This window comes from Carlito syrichta, unplaced genomic scaffold, assembly GCF_000164805.1.
Source record: "Carlito syrichta isolate Samal-C Ts95f unplaced genomic scaffold, Tarsius_syrichta-2.0.1 Scaffold60087, whole genome shotgun sequence".
NCBI classification, from domain to species: domain Eukaryota; kingdom Metazoa; phylum Chordata; class Mammalia; order Primates; family Tarsiidae; genus Carlito; species Carlito syrichta.
The window spans coordinates 164,846-183,551 of record NW_007004183.1 but is presented as its reverse complement, the minus strand read 5'-3'; the positions used below and the strand labels follow the sequence as shown (position 1 = coordinate 183,551).

At 38.0% G+C, this 18,706-nt stretch overlaps 1 protein-coding gene across 3 annotated transcripts in view; it reads left to right on the top strand.

Moving 5' to 3' along the window:
• The window catches only part of MRS2 (MRS2, magnesium transporter), a 24,526-nt gene extending 7,803 nt beyond the window's left edge, over positions 1 to 16,723 (top strand). For 2 of the 3 annotated variants that reach the window (XM_021708488.1, XM_008050477.2), the window contains 7 exons: positions 2,347 to 2,520; positions 4,889 to 5,019; positions 6,017 to 6,133; positions 7,416 to 7,568; positions 8,446 to 8,563; positions 14,891 to 15,004; positions 15,517 to 16,723. In XM_021708488.1, coding sequence (XP_021564163.1) covers positions 2,347 to 2,520; positions 4,889 to 5,019; positions 6,017 to 6,133; positions 7,416 to 7,568; positions 8,446 to 8,563; positions 14,891 to 15,004; positions 15,517 to 15,627 — 918 coding nt within the window. In that variant the 3' untranslated portion in view covers positions 15,628 to 16,723. Of the gene's footprint in view, positions 1 to 1,823; positions 1,886 to 2,346; positions 2,521 to 4,888; positions 5,020 to 6,016; positions 6,134 to 7,415; positions 7,569 to 8,445; positions 8,564 to 14,890; positions 15,005 to 15,516 lie in introns of all 3 variants that reach the window. The other variant, XM_021708486.1, reaches the window with a different exon arrangement.
• The last annotated feature ends 1,983 nt before the right edge of the window (positions 16,724 to 18,706 follow it).

Below are 18,706 nucleotides of genomic sequence, written 5' to 3'. Positions count from 1 at the left end.
TTCCGGCCCCCGCAGCCTCGACCTGCTGGGCTCCAGCAATCTTCCGCCTCAGCCTTCCAAGTAGCCGGAATTACAGGCATGCGCTACCACGCCCGGCTGATTTTTTGATTTATTGGAGAGATGAGGTCTCACTGCCTAGGCCAGTCTTGAACCCGCGGGCTCAGGCTCCCACTCACCTCAGGCTCCCACTCACCTCAGCCTCCCAAAGGTGCGGTATTACAGGCTGAGCCACCGAGCCCGCCTGGTTTGGGTTTTTTTTTTTTTGAGTCTCACCTGCCACACAGGCTGGAATGCAGTGGCACAATCACGATGATCATGGCTCACAGCCTCTACCTTCTGCGCTCAGGCAGTCCCTCCACCTCAGCATCCCTAGTAGCTGGGACTACAGGCATGTGCCACTGTGCCCAGCAAATTTTTTTATTTTTTTGTTGAGACAGGATTTATCTATGTTGCCTAGGCTACTCTTGAACTCCTGGGCTTAAGGAGTCCACCCCCTAGTTCTCCCAAATTGCTGGGATTACAGGTGTAAGCCACCATGCCTTGCCCTTACTTGTATTTATTGTAGGAATGTTGTGTGGGATGCTAGTCATATCTTCATGTGGCCTCCCCTTCAGGAGGACCAGAAGGAAATTTTTTCAGACCCTAGAACGAGAAAAGGCTGTGTTTTGCTGAGCAATTGTACACTTGGACCACTGTGCCCAGCCTCCAATACCATCTTTTAAAAGTTACCTTCTAACCCTCTTGATCAATATCTAGGTTAAAAGTAATTTTGGAATAAAAATACTTACACGGGATATGTTATGATTTAATGTGTTACTATTATGAATAGAACTCATTTTCCATGGGATATATATATATATTTGACAGGCATAATACTACTCTGTTTTATGTTGGTAAAGTTCTGACTTTTCTTCATTGTCACTGTTTGAATTTAGTCTCTAGTTTTGGAAATTATAAAAGAAAGGATCTTGATTAATAGATACATTTCCAATTGTAATTATAATATAGCCTGAGCTACCAAGGACATTCTAATTTTCCATTCTAATTAGCCCAAGAATAGCCATTAAATATTATAACCTTAGCTTAAATTTTTACTTTTATGGAAAGCTTTTTAAAATATATTGTATTTTCCCCTTCCTAGTCAGAACACACCAAATATAATTTGACTTTCCTTAGTGATTCAGAGTGAATGTTAGCATCAGTTATTTTGATAAGCTAAAGATTAGAGTTTAGAAATAGATGAGGACACATAACTCAGTGTTATTGGCTCTGCATTGGGCGTGGGACTTGTTTTCTTCAAAACGTCTTTGATGGCAGGTTTTTGTTCATTTATCTAGAATTAATAAAAATAATAAAAAATGTGCCAGGTGCTATGACACACATCTATTGTCTCAACCAACCTGGGCAACATAGTGAGACCATATCTGTACAAAATAAATTTTTAAAAATATTTCTTTTATTTATTTATTTATTTATTTTTTGATTTGGAGTCTCACTCTATCGCCCAGGCTGGAGTGCAATGGCACATTCACGGCCACCTCAGCCTCAACCTACTGGGCTGAGGAGATCCTTTCGTCTTTGCCTTCTAAGTAGCTGGAACTACAGACACACGCCACCATGCCTGGCTAGTTTTTTTTGGGATTTATTGTAGAGACAAGGTCTCACCAAGTTGTCCAGGCTGGTCTCAAACCCCCCGGGCTCAAGCAATCCTCTCGCCTCGGCCTTCCAAAGTGCTGGGATTACAGGCTGAGCCACCATGCCTGGCCTTTAAAAAATATTTCATCAAAAATAGAAGCAATCTTCTCCCACGTGATTTTCTCCAGAAAACATTCTTTATTCTTATTGTCAGTAGCTAGCGTCCTTCAAAACCGTATCTCTGATAGATGTGTGATAAAGCAAATTTAGCAGAATGTTAATTGTATAATCTAAATCATGTTAAGTGTATAATCTAAATGGTGAGTATATGGTATTTACTGCACTGTCATTCAACTTTTCCTTATAAAAATTTTTATAATAAAATATTGAAGAAAGGTAAAATAGAAAACCATCTCTAATTTTTATATCACTAATAGAATAAAATGTATCTTTTATGTAAAAGATGCTAGTCTTTCTCTTTATAAAAATTTCTAATTTTATGCTGTTCTAAATTAGACCAGTAAGGGTGTATTTTGTCTTTTTAAAGTTAGATTAGCACAATATGTTTTGGTGCTGTTTTAAAAAGGAAACTTTTCCATTTGAACCAAACTAATTATGATTAAACTGAATCTTTCCTAAAATTCTACCCAATACATTTATGTTTGGAATTTTTGTTTTCATTTTTGTTTGTTTGTTTGTTTGTTTTTGCAGTACTTGAAAGCTGTGATCACTCCAGAGTGTCTTCTGATATTAGATTACCGTAATTTAAATTTAGAGCAATGGCTGTTCCGGGAACTCCCTTCACAGTTGTCTGGAGAGGGTCAACTAGTTACGTACCCTTTACCTTTTGAGTTCAGAGCTATAGAAGCACTCCTGCAGTATTGGGTAAGTCTGTTTTTATTTAGCTGCTTGCATTTAATTCTGGTTGTGAACTGCTATTGAGTGGGAAGACAAGTTGATATTATTTCAATGGGACTTTCCCTGACCACATTCTCTCCCCAGACAAAAACATTTCTAAGGATCTATGTAGAGAAAGTACTTGAACCTTATGATTCGTCAAATAGAATAAAAGACTCTAGTTATACACAGTCTCTTTAAGAGTCATGTTATGGTGGTCAACAAAATATACTTCTTTTTTCTTTTTTTTTTTTTTTTTGGAGTATGGGTCTCATTCTGTTACCCAGGCTGGAGGGCATAGCACAATCACAGCTGACCACAGCCTCAACCTCCTGGGCTCAAGTGATCCTTCTGCTTCAGTCTCCCGAGTAGCTGGGGCTACAGGTTCATGCTACCACAGCTGGCAAATTTTGTAATTTCTTTACAGACAAGGTCTACTATGCTGCCCAGGCTGGTCTGAACTTCTAACCTCAAGCAGTCCTCCTGCTTGGGCCTCCCAAAGTGCTGGGATTACAAATGTGAGCCACAATGGCCAACCCTTTATACAGTTATATAACTATATTGAGGGGTAATACTTCAAAATACTTAACATCCTAAACGTGATATAAATTGTCAGATCAAAAATTTTAAATGCATTCATTTTAGTATCTAAATTAAACTATATTATAAACTATATTATTTACATGTGAGAAATGCATTAGATCAGTAATCAAATCATTCTTGGATTTGTTTGTACAGCCAGTTCTGAGGTAGGTATATGATGCCTCTGTTTTGGATTAAGATTTATTAGATGTCTGGGGATCCTGACAGGCCCTGAACAAGGGTGGTTCACAACTTTCCTAACCCCCACAAATCTTACATTATTTTTTCTTCCCCCATTAGTCTAAATAGTACTTTTCAAGAACTGTCTGCATACAAGAGTTGGTTCTAGGAGTATGCTAACTGCAGTGGGAGACTGAGAGGAGAGTAGCAAGGACAGGAGGTGGATGGGAACTGGGTGAACCTGGTATGCCTTTCTTTTGTCTGCCTTGCTCTACTGAGGACATAGATGACTACATTCCCTGCTTGGGTTAATGAGGCAATAGGACCCGTTAGTAGCAACCAATGAGATGGTGAGTAGTGAGAGCCCAGTTGCTATGCAGGGAAAAAGCAGAAGAGGGAAAGAAAGAATGCAAACAATGATTAGTGCCAGGCTGCACAGGCTTGGTAAACTCTCAGGAGCTCATGCCATTGGAGGAAGGTAGGGTTTTTGATGAAAGAGCAGAAGGGGAAAGAGAGAAGCTGGGCTGGCATATCCTGCCTAGATATTGGCTGTGGGGTGAATGCAGAGGGAGCTCAGGTTGTCTGCTGGCATACACATTCTTCTTGTCTTTAAATGGGGTTATGGGAAGATTTTCTCCTGAAAGAAGACTACACATAAGCAGGGCCAGCCACCCCCTAAAAAGGACAAGTTTTCAAATAAGGGAAACCTCTCCAAACCCACCTAAGGGACCAAAACATACCATGAGTAGATAGGACTCACAAACACCCCCAACTGACCACAGCAGCCTCCCCAAGCACTTCCTGAGGCCACACGTGACTTTATAGTGATTTGTTTTATTTTTTATTTTTTTGAGTTAGTATCTCACTCTGTCACCCAGGCTGGAGTGCAGTGGCACTTTCACAGCCACTGCAGCCTCGGCCTGCTGGGCTCAGGTGATCCTTCCACCTCAGCCTTCCAAGTAGCTGGAACTACAGGCACATGCCACCATGCCCGGCGAATTTTTTTATTTATTGTAGAGGTGAGGTCTCACCAAGGTGCCTAGGCTGATCTCAAACCCATGGGCTTAGGCAGTCTTCTCACTTCAGCCTCCCAAAATGCTGGGGCTATAGACATGAGCCACCTTGCCCTGCCTTGTTTTATTTATTTTTTTTAAATCCAGCATATGTTTTGGTTTTCAAAAGAGCTTAGTAGGAATTGAACTGCATTCTCTTTACAAAGAGCTTGGGTATTACTAAAAGTTTGTGTTGGCTATGGAATGGCTAAAATTAAATTTTATTTTAATTATTAATCCGTCATTCCTTTCAAAGTAAATGTCTATAGTGGGAGACTCTTCTGAGTGTTAATTCCTTGTTAACCATATCTGAGCCTAATGATGACATTACATGTGGTTCTGTGAACCCTGAAGATGTAGCTCTTAGATCATGTAGATTAGCCATTCCAGCACTGACTGTGTCCTAAAATGTTACCAGTCTTTTCAGCTATTACAGATTTAATCTAATACAGCTATTATAGTATTTAACTAGAGGGTTCACTGATCCTGAATATTCTAAAAAGATTGTTTTAATTCTTATGAAAGGTCATGTTGTTATCTAGATCAACACCCTTCAGGGGAAACTTAACACTTTGCAGCCACTGATCCTTGAGACTTTGGAAGCTTTAGTGGATCCCAAACATTCTTCTGTAGACAGAAGCAAACTGCACATCTTACTACAAAATGGCAAAAGGTAAATATGGGTGAGGTACCAAGTTGAGAGAGACAAATGTCTTAAAATTCTCAAAAGTCTTAGCAGTGAAATGTTTAGCATAAATCCATATACAAGATTCGTGTCTGTTTTAAAAAGACCAACTAGTCTTGCTAATGGTAGTGATATTTTTTTACTTTATAAATTACTCTCTGCCTTTGTTGCCAATTATTAAAATTTTGTGTTTCATTTTTTTAAAGTGGGAAAGTAGCCTAGATGGGAAGTTGAGCTAAAAAGAGCACACAACAGGATGTTTACTGAAAAGATGTTTTACATGAAATGTTACGTAAGGCTCTCCTTTATATGTGATCTCGTCTCATCAGCAACCCCATTCAGTAGTTGATAATTGTCCTCATTTTTGAGATGAGAACACTGAGGTTTAAGTAATGTATATCTAGCTAGTAATTGGCAGATCTAAATTCAAATCCACTTTTCTGTCCCTCCAAAGTCCATGTTGTTATTTTTCTTTAAAATCATACTGCATTCCAGAATTTAAGAGCAATGATTAATTTGTATCATAAATTGAATAAATATACACTCAGTATTTGTACCCCCTAAAATCTCAAGAATTAATCATGAAAATTCCCGAATCAGGAAGTTTCTTGTCCAAAATGTTGGAGTGTTTTTATCAGTTAAGAGTAAATAGTCTGTTACATATTATTACCACTACATTGATTGAGAATAAAAATAACTCCTGTGCCAAAAATCTTAAATTCACAGTGATTGTATGTTTCTGAGATAAATAATATATGCTGAGATTTATATCACTGATTAACTTTCCCAGTTAATTTAGTTTTTGTTTGGGGATTGTTAATTTGCATGGTAAATATTGAAGTATTTTTTCCAAGCCAGTGTTAGCCATGGATGAATGTATGAGGGAATCTACTTGATAAGATATCCTTAAAAAGCACTAATCTTATAGGGAAGTGTTTTTCATAAACTTACGTTGTTGATTATTCCTGTGAAATTATTCTTACAGTCTATCAGAGTTAGAAACAGATATTAAAATTTTCAAAGAGTCGATTTTGGAGATCTTGGATGAGGAGGAGTTGCTAGAAGAACTCTGTCTGTCAAAATGGAGTGACCCACAAGTCTTGTAAGTATATAATCATGCTTTGCTGTTTATTTCCTTAGGGTGACTCTTCTTATTTCTTCAAGATATTTTTCCTTAAAGAACATTTTTCTGGAATAGAGGATATAGGCATTCTTCATTCCCAGTTGTTTCATTTTTTCCCTGTGTAGTATTGCGTCTAATTCAACTTAGTGGGTATATATCACATACATACTGCATACCCAGGGCTGCTGGGATGCAGTATAAAATACACAATTGCCTTTATCTGCAAGGGACTGACCACCAAATTGGCACACGCATCTACTGAAATAACTCAGCTAGGTAGTAGCATGGAAGAGAAGGAGAGAGATTTATATGAGAGAGGAAAATGGAGGGGTGAAACAGATGAGTTAAACATTGGCATAAATCCTGTAAGTTAGTCTAATAAAAATAATCATATAAACCTTTTTATCTCTTACATGAGTATAGAAGTCATTTACTCTTCTTACTTGTGCATACTCCAGTTAAATATTTGCTTTTTAAATACTCAAATATTTTGTTTTTATTCTTTGTAGAGCAGCATCAGAAATAGATGCAGACATAATTGTAATGACTGTAGTTTCCACAGTCTATACAGACTTTTTAAGCACTTTGAGAAATTGATTATTTCTACTCTAATAAAGAAATACTAAGATAAAAAGGGCTACATAACGTTTGGTTGATAGCAGATATAGTAGCAGAAACTCTTGCTTATTTTGCTTAGGCCAATCAGCCTCAAATATGCTTTGTGATGTAACTACTTTTTACAGAGTGCTTCATTCCCCCATCCTCCTCCGTCGTAGGGTGGGGGTTATAAATAAAGGGGAGCAAAGTAACTATTGACATTCAAAAACACGTCATATATGAAAATGACATTATATACACACCTTGGAAGGTAAATGCTTTCCTTGTTCATTTTTTCATTTTTGTCTTTGTTTTACCTGATAGTGATTTTGGATTTGCACTATTCATCAGCATTCACATATGTGGATTTCACTTTAACAGGCAGCACATAGCGTATGTGCTCTTAAATTGGGGCCATGGAATACAGTGAAGCTAAATAGTTTACATAAGCATGGACTGTCCTCAACTTTCATCCTCAACTTATCTGTATAGTGTTTAAGATCAGTTGGCATAACTACTCACAGATTGGCCTCAATTGAAAAAACAGAGGCTAGTTTTTCCAGTGATGGCTGATTATTATATAATAATTGAGGAAGTTTTTGGTAGCAAATATAGGATGCACATATTGGGTACATGTTGATTATGTTAACTCTTTTAATTTAAGTGAAAAGAGTAGTACTGGGATTGACCATGCAGAAGAAATGGAGTTGCTATTGGAAAACTACTACCGACTGGCTGATGATCTTTCCAATGCAACCCGGGAACTTAGGGTGCTGATTGATGATTCACAAAGCATTATTTTCATCAATCTGGACAGGTAAGAAAGCATTATTTAAAAAACATACATTTTCTTTATAAAATAATTATTATAAAATAAAGCTTTTTGGGGGGGGGAGTTGGAGTTGGAGTCTTATTCTGTCGCCCAGACTAGAGTGCAGTGGCATGCTTACAGTAGCCATAGCCTCAACTTGCTGGGCTCGGGTGATCCTTCCACCTCAGCCTTCCAAGTAGCTGGAACTACAGGCACGCACCACCATGCCCAGCTAATTTTTTTATTTATTGTAGAGATGAGGTCTCGCCAAGTTGCCCAGGTTGATCTCAAACCCGTGGGCTCAGAAAATCCTCTCACCTCAGCCTCCCAAAGTGCTGAGATTATAGACGGGAGCCACCGTGCCCAACCCAAAAGGTTTTTTTTTTAATTTTTATTTTTTTGTTTTTTGATTTGGAATCTCACTCTGTCGCTCAAGCTTGAGTGCAGTAACACGCTCACAGCCACTTCAGTCTCAACCTGCTAGGCTCAGGTGATCCTTCAGTCTCAGCCTTCCAAGTATCTGGAATTACAGGCACTCACTATCATGTCCGGCTAATTATTTTTTTATTTTTTTATTGTAGAGATGAGGTCTTGCCAAGTTGCCCAGGCTAGTCTTGAACCCATGGGCTCAGGTAACCCTCTTACCTTGCCCTCCCAAAGTGTTGGGATTATAGGAGTGATCCACCGCGTTCAGCCTAAATAAAGCTTTTAAGGAAATGTCATTTTCAAAGGAATTACACCATTATCATCTATACCTGCTATGTGGATGTGGTCTTTTTTTTTAAGGTGTAGATTTAATCCATGTGGTCTTTAATAGATGCAGTGAATTTGCTGTATAGATTTAGTGAGCCCTTCTGACTGGAGTAGGTATTCTTTTCTCCAGCCACCGTAACGTGATGATGAGGTTGAACCTGCAGCTGACAATGGGAACCTTCTCTCTTTCGCTCTTTGGATTAATGGGAGTTGCTTTTGGAATGAACTTGGAATCTTCCCTTGAAGAGGTGAGGATGTGTTGCTTCAATAATTTAGGGGTTATTATTTTTCAGTGTTTTGGAGAAGGATCTAAAAAATGATTCTTCTTCAAAAAAGTCTCACCTGTCTGTATACTATCATAGTGAAATAAAATATATACTTTAACTCAAAATTCAGGCAGTATTGTAACATAGATACAATTATGGCCCAGATTACTTTGTTTCCCAAAATGTATAACTGCAAATGGGAAAGGTTTTTTTTTTTTTGCTTTTGCTTTCTTTTTTATCAGCCCACGTCATGCCTTGAAGGAAAGTTTTGATAAAATAGTGTCACACTGTAAGGCAGTGTGGTTTTTTTAAATTTTGTTTTTCATATTTTAAAGATGGGTACAATTCAGGATTAGGTATGCAAGTGGTCATTGTACAGGTAAAGTTTGGGCCTCCCTTTGGTCCCCACCCTGCCTGGTTTGAGATCAGGTGCCCTTTTTGATGTTGTCTCCCACCCCTCCCCTGGCAGTATCCCACTACTGCCAATCCCCTTCTTATAGTATCAGGGTAAATGTTCAGGGTCCACTTATGAATGAGAACATATGGTACTCTGTTCTTTGTGTCTGTGATAGATGACTATAGACTGTGAGGCAGTGTTAATGAAGGTTTTTATTTTTCAATTCTTACATATCTGGCAATGTACCTGGCAGTTTGCATGCTTTATTTGGCTCAGTCATCACAATTCTGAAAACAGATGTACTATCCCTACTTTGTAGAGAAAATTTAAGTAACTTGCCCATGTGCACAAAGCTAGAAAATAACAGTTAGGATTTGTATCCAGGGACTTGGGTTTTCTGCTTTGCTCTACTGCCTTTGGATATTAATATGACACTGAACTCCTGGAGTTTCTCGTATCACCGTAGCCTTGTACAGTTGTCTCTTGGTGTCTGAGGGAGTTTGGTTCCAGATTCTCCACAGAAATCAAAATCCACAGATACTCAACCCTGATATAAGATGAGCTAATGCAGTCAGTCTTCCATATCTGCAGGTGCAGAACCCTCTGATCTGGAGGGTTGACTATTTTTGTTTTCATTTTTATTTTAGATTCAGGTGGTGCGCATGCATTTTTATTACACGGATATATTATGTTGTGGGGACTAGGTCTCATTTTCTGAGAATATCTTATTGTAGGATTTCTAGAAACTAATCTAGATATGTATTTGACACATTCTGGTGCTGGATTCCATGTCCTAATTAGTCTAATAGGTCTGCTCTCTCTTTAATGGTCTTATCAGGACCACATGTGCTTTTAAAAATGGTCTTTGAAAGATGTAAAACTGATTTTTTTTTAAAAGCAGGATTTACTGAGAGGACAGAAAAGCTCCCCCAGTGGAAGGGGACCCAGTGGGGTTTCCCTAAAACTATTTTGTCATTCTTCTGCATACATCTGTCCAGTGACTTTTCATTAACCTTAGGATAAAACTCCAAACTCCTTGGCCTGTTGGCTTTCCTAATCTGCTGTTCCTCCATGTCCATCTCATCTGCAGCCATTCTTGTCAACTCTTCTCTGTTCCTTCTCAAGACATGCTGCTCTATACTTCTCCACTCTGGTCTCAGCTTAGGTGTAGTTCCAAGTAGCTGGAACTACAAGCACATGCCATAACACTCGGCTAATTTTTAAATTTATTGTTGAGACAAGGTCTCGCCAAGTTGCCCAGGCTGGTCTTGAGCCTCTGGGCTGAGGAAATCCTCTTGCCTCCACCTCCCAAAGTACTGGGATTACAGGCATGAGACACTGCACGTGGCATATTAGTCATTTTTAATGCTCCTATGGCAAAATGTAAAATAAAAATAAATGCAATACATTTTTTCATTCATCCCACAGTTTTTGTTTTTTTAAAAAAAATGACAGTCTCACTCTTTTGCCCAAACTGGAGTACAGTAGCATGATCATAGCTCACTGCAGCCTCCAACTCCTAGGCTAAAGTGATTCTCCTGCTTCAGCCTTCCAAGTAGCAGGCATTACAGGCTTGCACCACTGAGCCTAGCTCATTCTTTAATTTTTTTTGTAGAGATGGGATCTTGCTTTGTTGCCCAAGCTATTGACCTCAAGTTGATCTTCCCACCTTGGCCTCCCAAAGTGCTGGGATTTGAGATATGAGCACTGCACCAAGCCACAAATGTGTTTTTTTAGTGACTGTTATATACCAAGCACCACTTAAGCCCCATTTAGCGGTGAGTCCCTGCTCTTGTGGAGGTAACACTGTAGTGAAGTAGAAAGATAATAAACAAGTATAAAGTATGTTAAATGATAAGTGACACAAAGAAAAACAAAGCAAGGCTAGGGGATAGAGAATGTTAAGTGGTGGAACAGGTAACCTTTTAGACGTAGGGTAGCCAAGGAAGGTGGTTCTAAGGAGGTGACATCTAGGTGGATACCTGCATGAAAAGAGAAAACCAGAAGATGTGGAGAAAGCATTCTAAGCAGAGGGAACCACAGGTGTAAAGCCTGAGGCAGGAGTGATCTGAGTTTTTTCCAGAACAGCAAAAAGGCCAGAATGGTTAGAAGAGGGTAAGTCAGGTGGCAAGGTGGAGAATGAGGTCCCCAAAAGCAAGCATGAGATCATGTCAGTTGTGTGGAGCATGGTAAGGCTTTGGATGTATTCCATGATAGGAATCACTGGAGGTTTGAGTCCAGATTTAGGCCATTGGAAAGTTCAGAAGTAACTGGAATATCATGTGCAACATCGTCCAACTCTTGACATTCTTAAAAGATACATCCAAAGATCTGTACAAATCTGTGGCCATGGGACTTTAAGAATTGTGTTTATGTACATATACTCAGTCTCTAAGCTAACTTATACTTACTCTGATATTTTTCTCTCATTTAATTGCCAGTTTTTCAAAAAAATGAACAACTTTTTAAAAAGTTCCTTTCTGATAGCTTCAGTATGTGCAATTCTAGGTACCAAGTAATCCATTTGTAATGCGATATGAGTAGTAGGTAATGAGCTAGCTCCTAAGTGAACAAGATTCAGATCAGTGGCTTATCAGAATTACAAACTACACATCTCTAGATGTCCTGAAGAATAATTGAAACTGGCCGGGCTCGGTAGCTCAGCCTGTAATCCCAGCGCTTTGGGAGGCCGAGGTGAGTGGATTGACTGAGACTGCAGGTTCGAGACCCGCCCCGGCAACTTGGCGAGACCTCATCTCTACAATAAATCAAAAATTAGCCAGGCGTGGTAGCACGCACCTGTAGTTCCAGCTACTTGGAAGGCTGAGGCGGAAGGATCGCCAGAGCCCAGCAGGTCGAGGCTGCAGTGGCCAGGAGCGGCCACTGCATTCCAGTCTGGGTGACAGAGTGAGACTCCAACTCAAAAAAAAAAGAATAGTTGAAACTTTCATTAAATCCGTGGATGTTAAATGTCTTTATTCTAGCATGGTTAGAATTAATATTTGCAATGATGTTAAAGATAGGGAGAAATTTTTTAAGACTTATAGAAAAGTTCCAAGAATAGTGAAAGAATTTCCATGTAACCTTTACCCAGATCCTTCAAACATCAACATTTTATCACATTTACTTTATCATTCATCTACATAGACACACTTTAGTTTCTAAGCTTTTTGAGAGTAAGAACAAATGTGATGCCCCTTCTCCTTTTTTTTTTTTTTTTTTTTTTGAGTCAAAGTCTCACTCTGTCACCCAGGCTGGAGTGCCATGGCATGTTCATGGCCACCACAGCCTCAGCCTGCTGGGCTCACTCTGTCACCCAGGCCTAAGTGCTGTGGCATGTTCATGGTCACCGCAGCCTCAACCTGCTGGGCTCAGGTGATCCTTCCACCTCAACCTTTCAAGTAGCTGGAACTGCAGGCGTGTGCCACCACACCTGGCTAATTTTTAATTGATTAATTTTTGAGTCAGTCTCACTCTGTCACCCAGGCTGGGGTGCAGTGGCATGCTCATGGCAACCACAGCCTCGACCTGCTGGATTCAGGTGATCCTTTCACCTCAGCCTTCCAAGTAGCTGGAACTACTGCACCACCACTCCCAGCTAATTTTTCATGATTTATTGTAGGGACAAGGTTTTGCCAAGTTGCCTAAGTTGGTCTACAACCTCTGGGCTCAAGTAATCCTCTTTCCTCTGCCACTCAAAGTGTTGGGATTACAGGCGTGAGTCACCGCACTCGGCCTAAATTTTTATTTATTGGAGAGATGAGATCTCACCAGGTCATCCAGGCTGGTCTTGAACCCTGGGCCCAGGCAATCCTCTTGCCTTTGCCCAATGTGCTGGGATTACAGGCATGAGCCACTGTGCCCATCAATGCCCCTTTATCCCTAAATGTTTCAGTACATATTTCCTAAAAATATGTACATCCTCTTATATAACCACAATGTGGTTATCAAAATTAGGAAGTTAACACTGAAATATTTTCCAATCTATAGACCCTATTCAGATTTTGCCACTTGTCTTAGTATACTTTATCAGAAAGAAAATTTTAGATCACATGTTACATATAGTTATCATGTCTCTCTAGTCTCCTCTAACTTGGAACAGTTATTTAATCATTGACTTTCATGGTCTCAACATGCGTGAAGAATACAGGTTTGTTATATGGTGCTCAATAAAGTTTCATTATTAGATTCTGTTACGCATTTTGCCAGTGTGAATCTTTACAGTGAATCTCATCAGAAGACACATGTCATTTTGTCCCATTACTGGCAGTACTGACCTTGGTTATTATCATTTGGCTAAGATTTTGTTTACCAAGGATCCTATAGGAGACACTTAGGGACTATGTACAAATCCTATCATACATCAAATTTTCACCCTCTAGCTTTAGCATCCGCTAAGTGATCCAAAATTGATTGATTCTTGAGCCAAATATTACCATGAAGGTGATTTTCTAATTCCATCATTTCTGCATTTATGAGTTGGCCTTATATTGTGAAGAAGGGCATTCTCCTTTCTTCCACTTACTCATTTATACCCGTATGTATTCAAGGAGTCTTGTTTTAGCCAGTGCGTTATAACCTGTCACTATCATTATTATTTTGATGCTCAAATTGTTCCTTTCATGCTGACTTCTGAGTACTTTTGACATGTCTTCATTGGTTTTTAGTGCTTTTGTAGCCTCTGGCACATCTAATCTTTTGGTGAAAACAAACTATTTCTAAGTGATGACTAAACTAGACTGAGCAGTGGGGGAGAGGCAGGGCACCCAGAGTGAAAAGGAGGTAGGTTAAGCAGCAGGTGAGCAGGCACACTCTGTCAAGTGTTGCAGGGCATGCCCAAAGCGCAGGGAACAGTAAATCCCCAGCCCTCAGAGCCTTGTCCTTGCCCTGGATGTCCCACATGTCATCCTGTGCTATGTGTGTTTATTGGCACATGGAACTTTGAGATAGGTTTGCCTCTGACTTAACTTACTTCTCGATTTTATCACATTCTAGCATTCCCAGATTTGGGGTTTATAGGGAGCCACAGAACCCAGCTACCTACAGTAGAGAACAACAGAATTTTTACTTAATAAATTAGGGCCCTCATTTTGGATAACTGGAAATGTGCTTACCATCCAAAAACAACTCATGTTAACACCTTCCTAATTTGTTGTGCCTAACATATAACTTCATGTTAAAAGGAGCCAGATTTCTGCTCAGTAAATGACATGAATTTCTACCAGTGATGGCTGATCAATGGTATAACCGGCTACCCTGGGGGAAGTGAGCTCTCAATTATAGGAGCTAGCCAGACCATGGATGATAACCAACTATTGGCATAGCTGTAGATGGGACTCCTTTCTTGTGAAAGATTAATTTAAATTCTGTGGCTCTGTACATTAATGCATTAACTGAAAACACTGAACTGCAAAAATATTACCATTCTGAAAATGATGGTGAGGAAAAATGTTTACTATGGGTCTGAAGTTCCCAAATTCTGCACTTAGTGTCTTAGTAATTTTTCCACAGCATCCCTAGACCAAAAGTTTCTTATTATGCTATAGATTCTTTTGTCCCATTTTCCTTGAAATTTTAAAAATTCTTGGGTGCTCACAGTTTGGGTGAACTTAAATTATGTGTCATCTGTTTTTAACCATGAAAATTTTTATGCATGTAAACAAAGACTGGAAAAACACAAAGTAAAAGCAGTTATGTTTGGCTTGTAGATGATTTAAAAATTTTAAATCATGTGTCCATTCTTACTTATTCTCTGGTTCTCGGTCTCTGAATATCATTAGGTACTTGTTCTTAGATACTTTCAAATAATATAAGACTTCTTCTAAACTCTGAGACATTAATAGTTCAGGAAGTTTTATCTCTAAGTATCCTAGCCTTTTGTGATTGAACTGAATGATGTTTTTCTCTTTTAGGACCATAGAATGTTTTGGCTGATTACAGGAATTATGTTTATGGGAAGTGGCCTCATCTGGAGGCGCTTGCTCTCATTCCTAGGACGACAACTAGAAGCTCCATTGACTCCTATGGTATGAAGAGTATTGTTCTAAAGTCAGACCACCTAGACTTAAGTTGTCACAGGCTCTGGGGTCCTTCGCAAGTTGCATACTTTCTCTAAGCCTTTCTCAGTTTCCCTATCTACTTCATAAGGTCATGGGAAGAATTTAAATGGATAATTCAAGTAATTCAGCAGTAATTAAACATGCAAGGCACTTATTACACAGTGCCTAGCATAATAAATTAGTTAGAAATATAATTCATTTTGTGTACAACACTGACATGCATTATACATTTAAACAGATGTTAGTAATTCTCAGGCAAGGTTTTGTCACAACCAAATTGAAATGTAGGGGAAACATTTATAGTGTTCTTGTAAGAAAAGATAATACAGTTTACCTCCTTTTTCTTTGTATTTGAAAATGACACTATTTAAGACACATATTGCTTGTAGCTTTTCTTTCTTTCATTGCATAATACTATTTTACTGGTGGCATTTCTTTTAAGAAACATGAACTAAAATTAATTTTTCTGCTTTTTTTAGGTGACCTCTGTACCTAAAAAGACCCTTCTGACAGATAGAAGCATGGATCTGAGAAACAGTCTCAGACCAGATGGATTTGGATCAAGCAGGAGTATACTAACAAGTCGTTAGGAGCAACCCGGTGGATACTGAATATTTTTTATGGTAGTCACAGAAAACTTCGGATATATTCTTTTATTATATTCTTTTATGGAGTTGGACACTTGAAAAAAAACCACTGATATTTAAATTAAAACATCTGATGACAAAAATATGATGCAGTCACAATACTAGAACTTAATTGTATTTCCAGAATTCTGAGTTAAAGAAGCAAAGTACTTGCTTTGTAAAAGGCCAAAATTCTGTTTTCTACAAACTTTAAATGATGTTTTTATAGATGTGATGTGAGGCAACACAAGAACAGACTACAACATTGTATAGATTTTATTAAATTTATACGTATCAAGAAAAGTGCAATTTCATGCTGAATGAAGCCTAGGAACTTGACAGACCCATCAGTAGCCAATAGTTCTTTGTCAGTACAGGGGATCCTGTTCATGTGAATTTTCTGATTCTCAGGTGACTGAAGAGCTAGCATTGTGTGCATTAACCTTAAAACAAACTCTGGAAGTTTGTGCTTTAAAAACCAATCCTCGATATAACCTTATCTTCTTGTGTTTGTCTCCCTTTTTTAATATAGTGTGAATAAAAAGAAATGATAGTTTAATATTAGCATTATATGGATTCTAGTTAATCAAGATTTCACTTTCTTGACCCCTGAAACTATTTTTCTTTGCTTGGAAGTAAAGTTGAAAGGAAGTGTTTCCATTCTGTTACTGTTTTATAGCTGCTTTGTTCATTTTCTGATTTTTATACCATACCCCTCAAAAGGGAAAATGTTTATTGCCCACCCAAACTATGTCTACACCTCAAAAATAGACAGATGGACTTCCTAAAACAAGAGGGTAGATAAATATTAGACTTGTGATAACTTTTTGTTTTCCTAGTCAGAGATTTGGGTTAAAACAAATGGTTAATATTTGTGAATGTGAAAACAGCTATCCTGCTTAATATCTTACCTACCTTTTTTAAAAATATATTTTCTGGAGTACAGTTATTCACTAGAAAATTATAGTTAAACTTGTCTCCCAAAATAGCATACAAGGTAGATGCTAGAGTGTCCAGAGCTGCTCTTGCAGTAATAAAAGAATAAATATGCCTACTCAGATGCTGTTGCAGGTACCTGATTACCCTAATATTATATTGTATGAGGAAGTATAGTGGTTCATTTTTCAGGTGGTTTGGTGATAGGAATAAAATGTTATTCTAGTAGCTGATTTAGAAGGCAACATGAAGTTACAAGTAAGGTTTCCCCAGCCCGGGTGTGGTTATGGGAAACCATTAGAGGGAAGCTGGAGAACAGGAGGGCACACAACAGGTTGGGGTGCTCTCATAGCACTGAGTAGCCCCAGGACACTGCACTGTGGGCCAGGAACCTGCCCCGTGGTGTGGCTGCTGGAACGTGAGTATACAGCACTCTCTGGCACTAATGAATCTGATGATTTTCAGGATTATTTTTGATAATACTTAGATTTCACAAGGTATTCTTTGGCACACCTCAAAGCACTCTGCTGCTCTTATTGGTCTTATCACTGCAAAATGGGTAATAAATACTACCTAACTGTGATGTATGAAGAATTGGAATCTGAGAAGGCAAAACTTGATTTGGATGAAGACCAGGCATAGGATAAAATTTCGGTCATTTTCCCTTTAATGTTAATTGATTTAGTTTGAGCATGGGTAAAATAATTTCTTTGATGAATCATGTTCATTAGTAAAAGGAAAAATGATGCAACTACCTCATATGTCTGACAAAGGGAAGTTACTAGTGCTAATGGCTTATAAAATTCATGAAGGTAGTTAGATCAAGTATGATTTCAACATGTCAGCTAGTTCTCCTTTTGTGATTTCAGGATGCTTCTTATATAATGTTCTCATAAATAATAAAACAATCTATGCCAAAAAAATACGAATTTTATTGGTTTTAAATTTTGAACTAAAATTACAGATGGAGCACATTAACTACTATTTGTAAATAAGGTGACAGAATATTAAACACTGTGTTATATGAGTGAGGAAATAATCACAACCCTTACTGAATATATCAAGTATAAGGTATGAGGCTCTTAACAGACTGTATTTTTGGGGGGAGGACTCTAAGCAAATTTGGGTAGAACAGATGTCAATTGAGGATTCTGTTAACACTTTGTTCTTCATAAACATAAACTGTAATAAATAGTCACTAACCAATTTTATCTTTAAAGGCCACTTGTTTTGAGTGAGTTATTCCAGGAGTTGTATACAGCTTTGTTATGAGGAATTGCAATATTATTTGAATTTTGGATTCAGGATTTACTTTTATTACTTTAGTAATACCAACAAAGGTGATGGATGGTACATGGAATAAGGACTTCAGAGACCTGAGTTTTACTATCTTAGTAAAACTATTTTAGTCTCTTAGGTCTGTGATACAGAGGCATAAAGAAATTCCAATCTTAAAAGCCTTGAGGAAAGTTGTTAACATTTATTGATAGTAGAAAGAAAGTGAAAATATGCAAATGTCTTCTGTTATCTTGAAATAAAGATAAATTTGAATTAAACTGCTGTGTTAGTTTAGATTTATGTTGAGAAATTTAAACTCTACAACATATTTCCATTTTAAATATTAAGTGGAATCAATGCTTAAAACTATAGTTAATACTTAGTAGAATGAAAATTTAAGCCACCTATTGGGATAATGTATTAGATTGTCATGATTAGTTTTTTTTTTCTGGATGCCAGGTTTTCACATGTTTACCAGATAAGCTCACCTTTAACAGTTGGTATACAAATTTACATGGTTTTTGATAAATATCCAATAAACTTGGAAATTTGCTTTCAAATTTATGGGTTTTAAAAACTCCACTGGGTACTTGCTATCTGGTTCAGGCATTGAAAAAAGTATAAATCCTAAGGTAAATAATGATCATATTTAAACATAGGCCTTATTTAGCAAAGCATAAAAACACTGATGGTTTATATAATGGCAGTATGAAAGTATGAATATGTCTAATGAAAAGTATGTATCTGTTCACCCAGAAAAACATACTAAAATTGAGTGTACATTGTCGTCAGAGTTTGTTCTGCATTCAAATGTCTTAGCTTGTAAGTG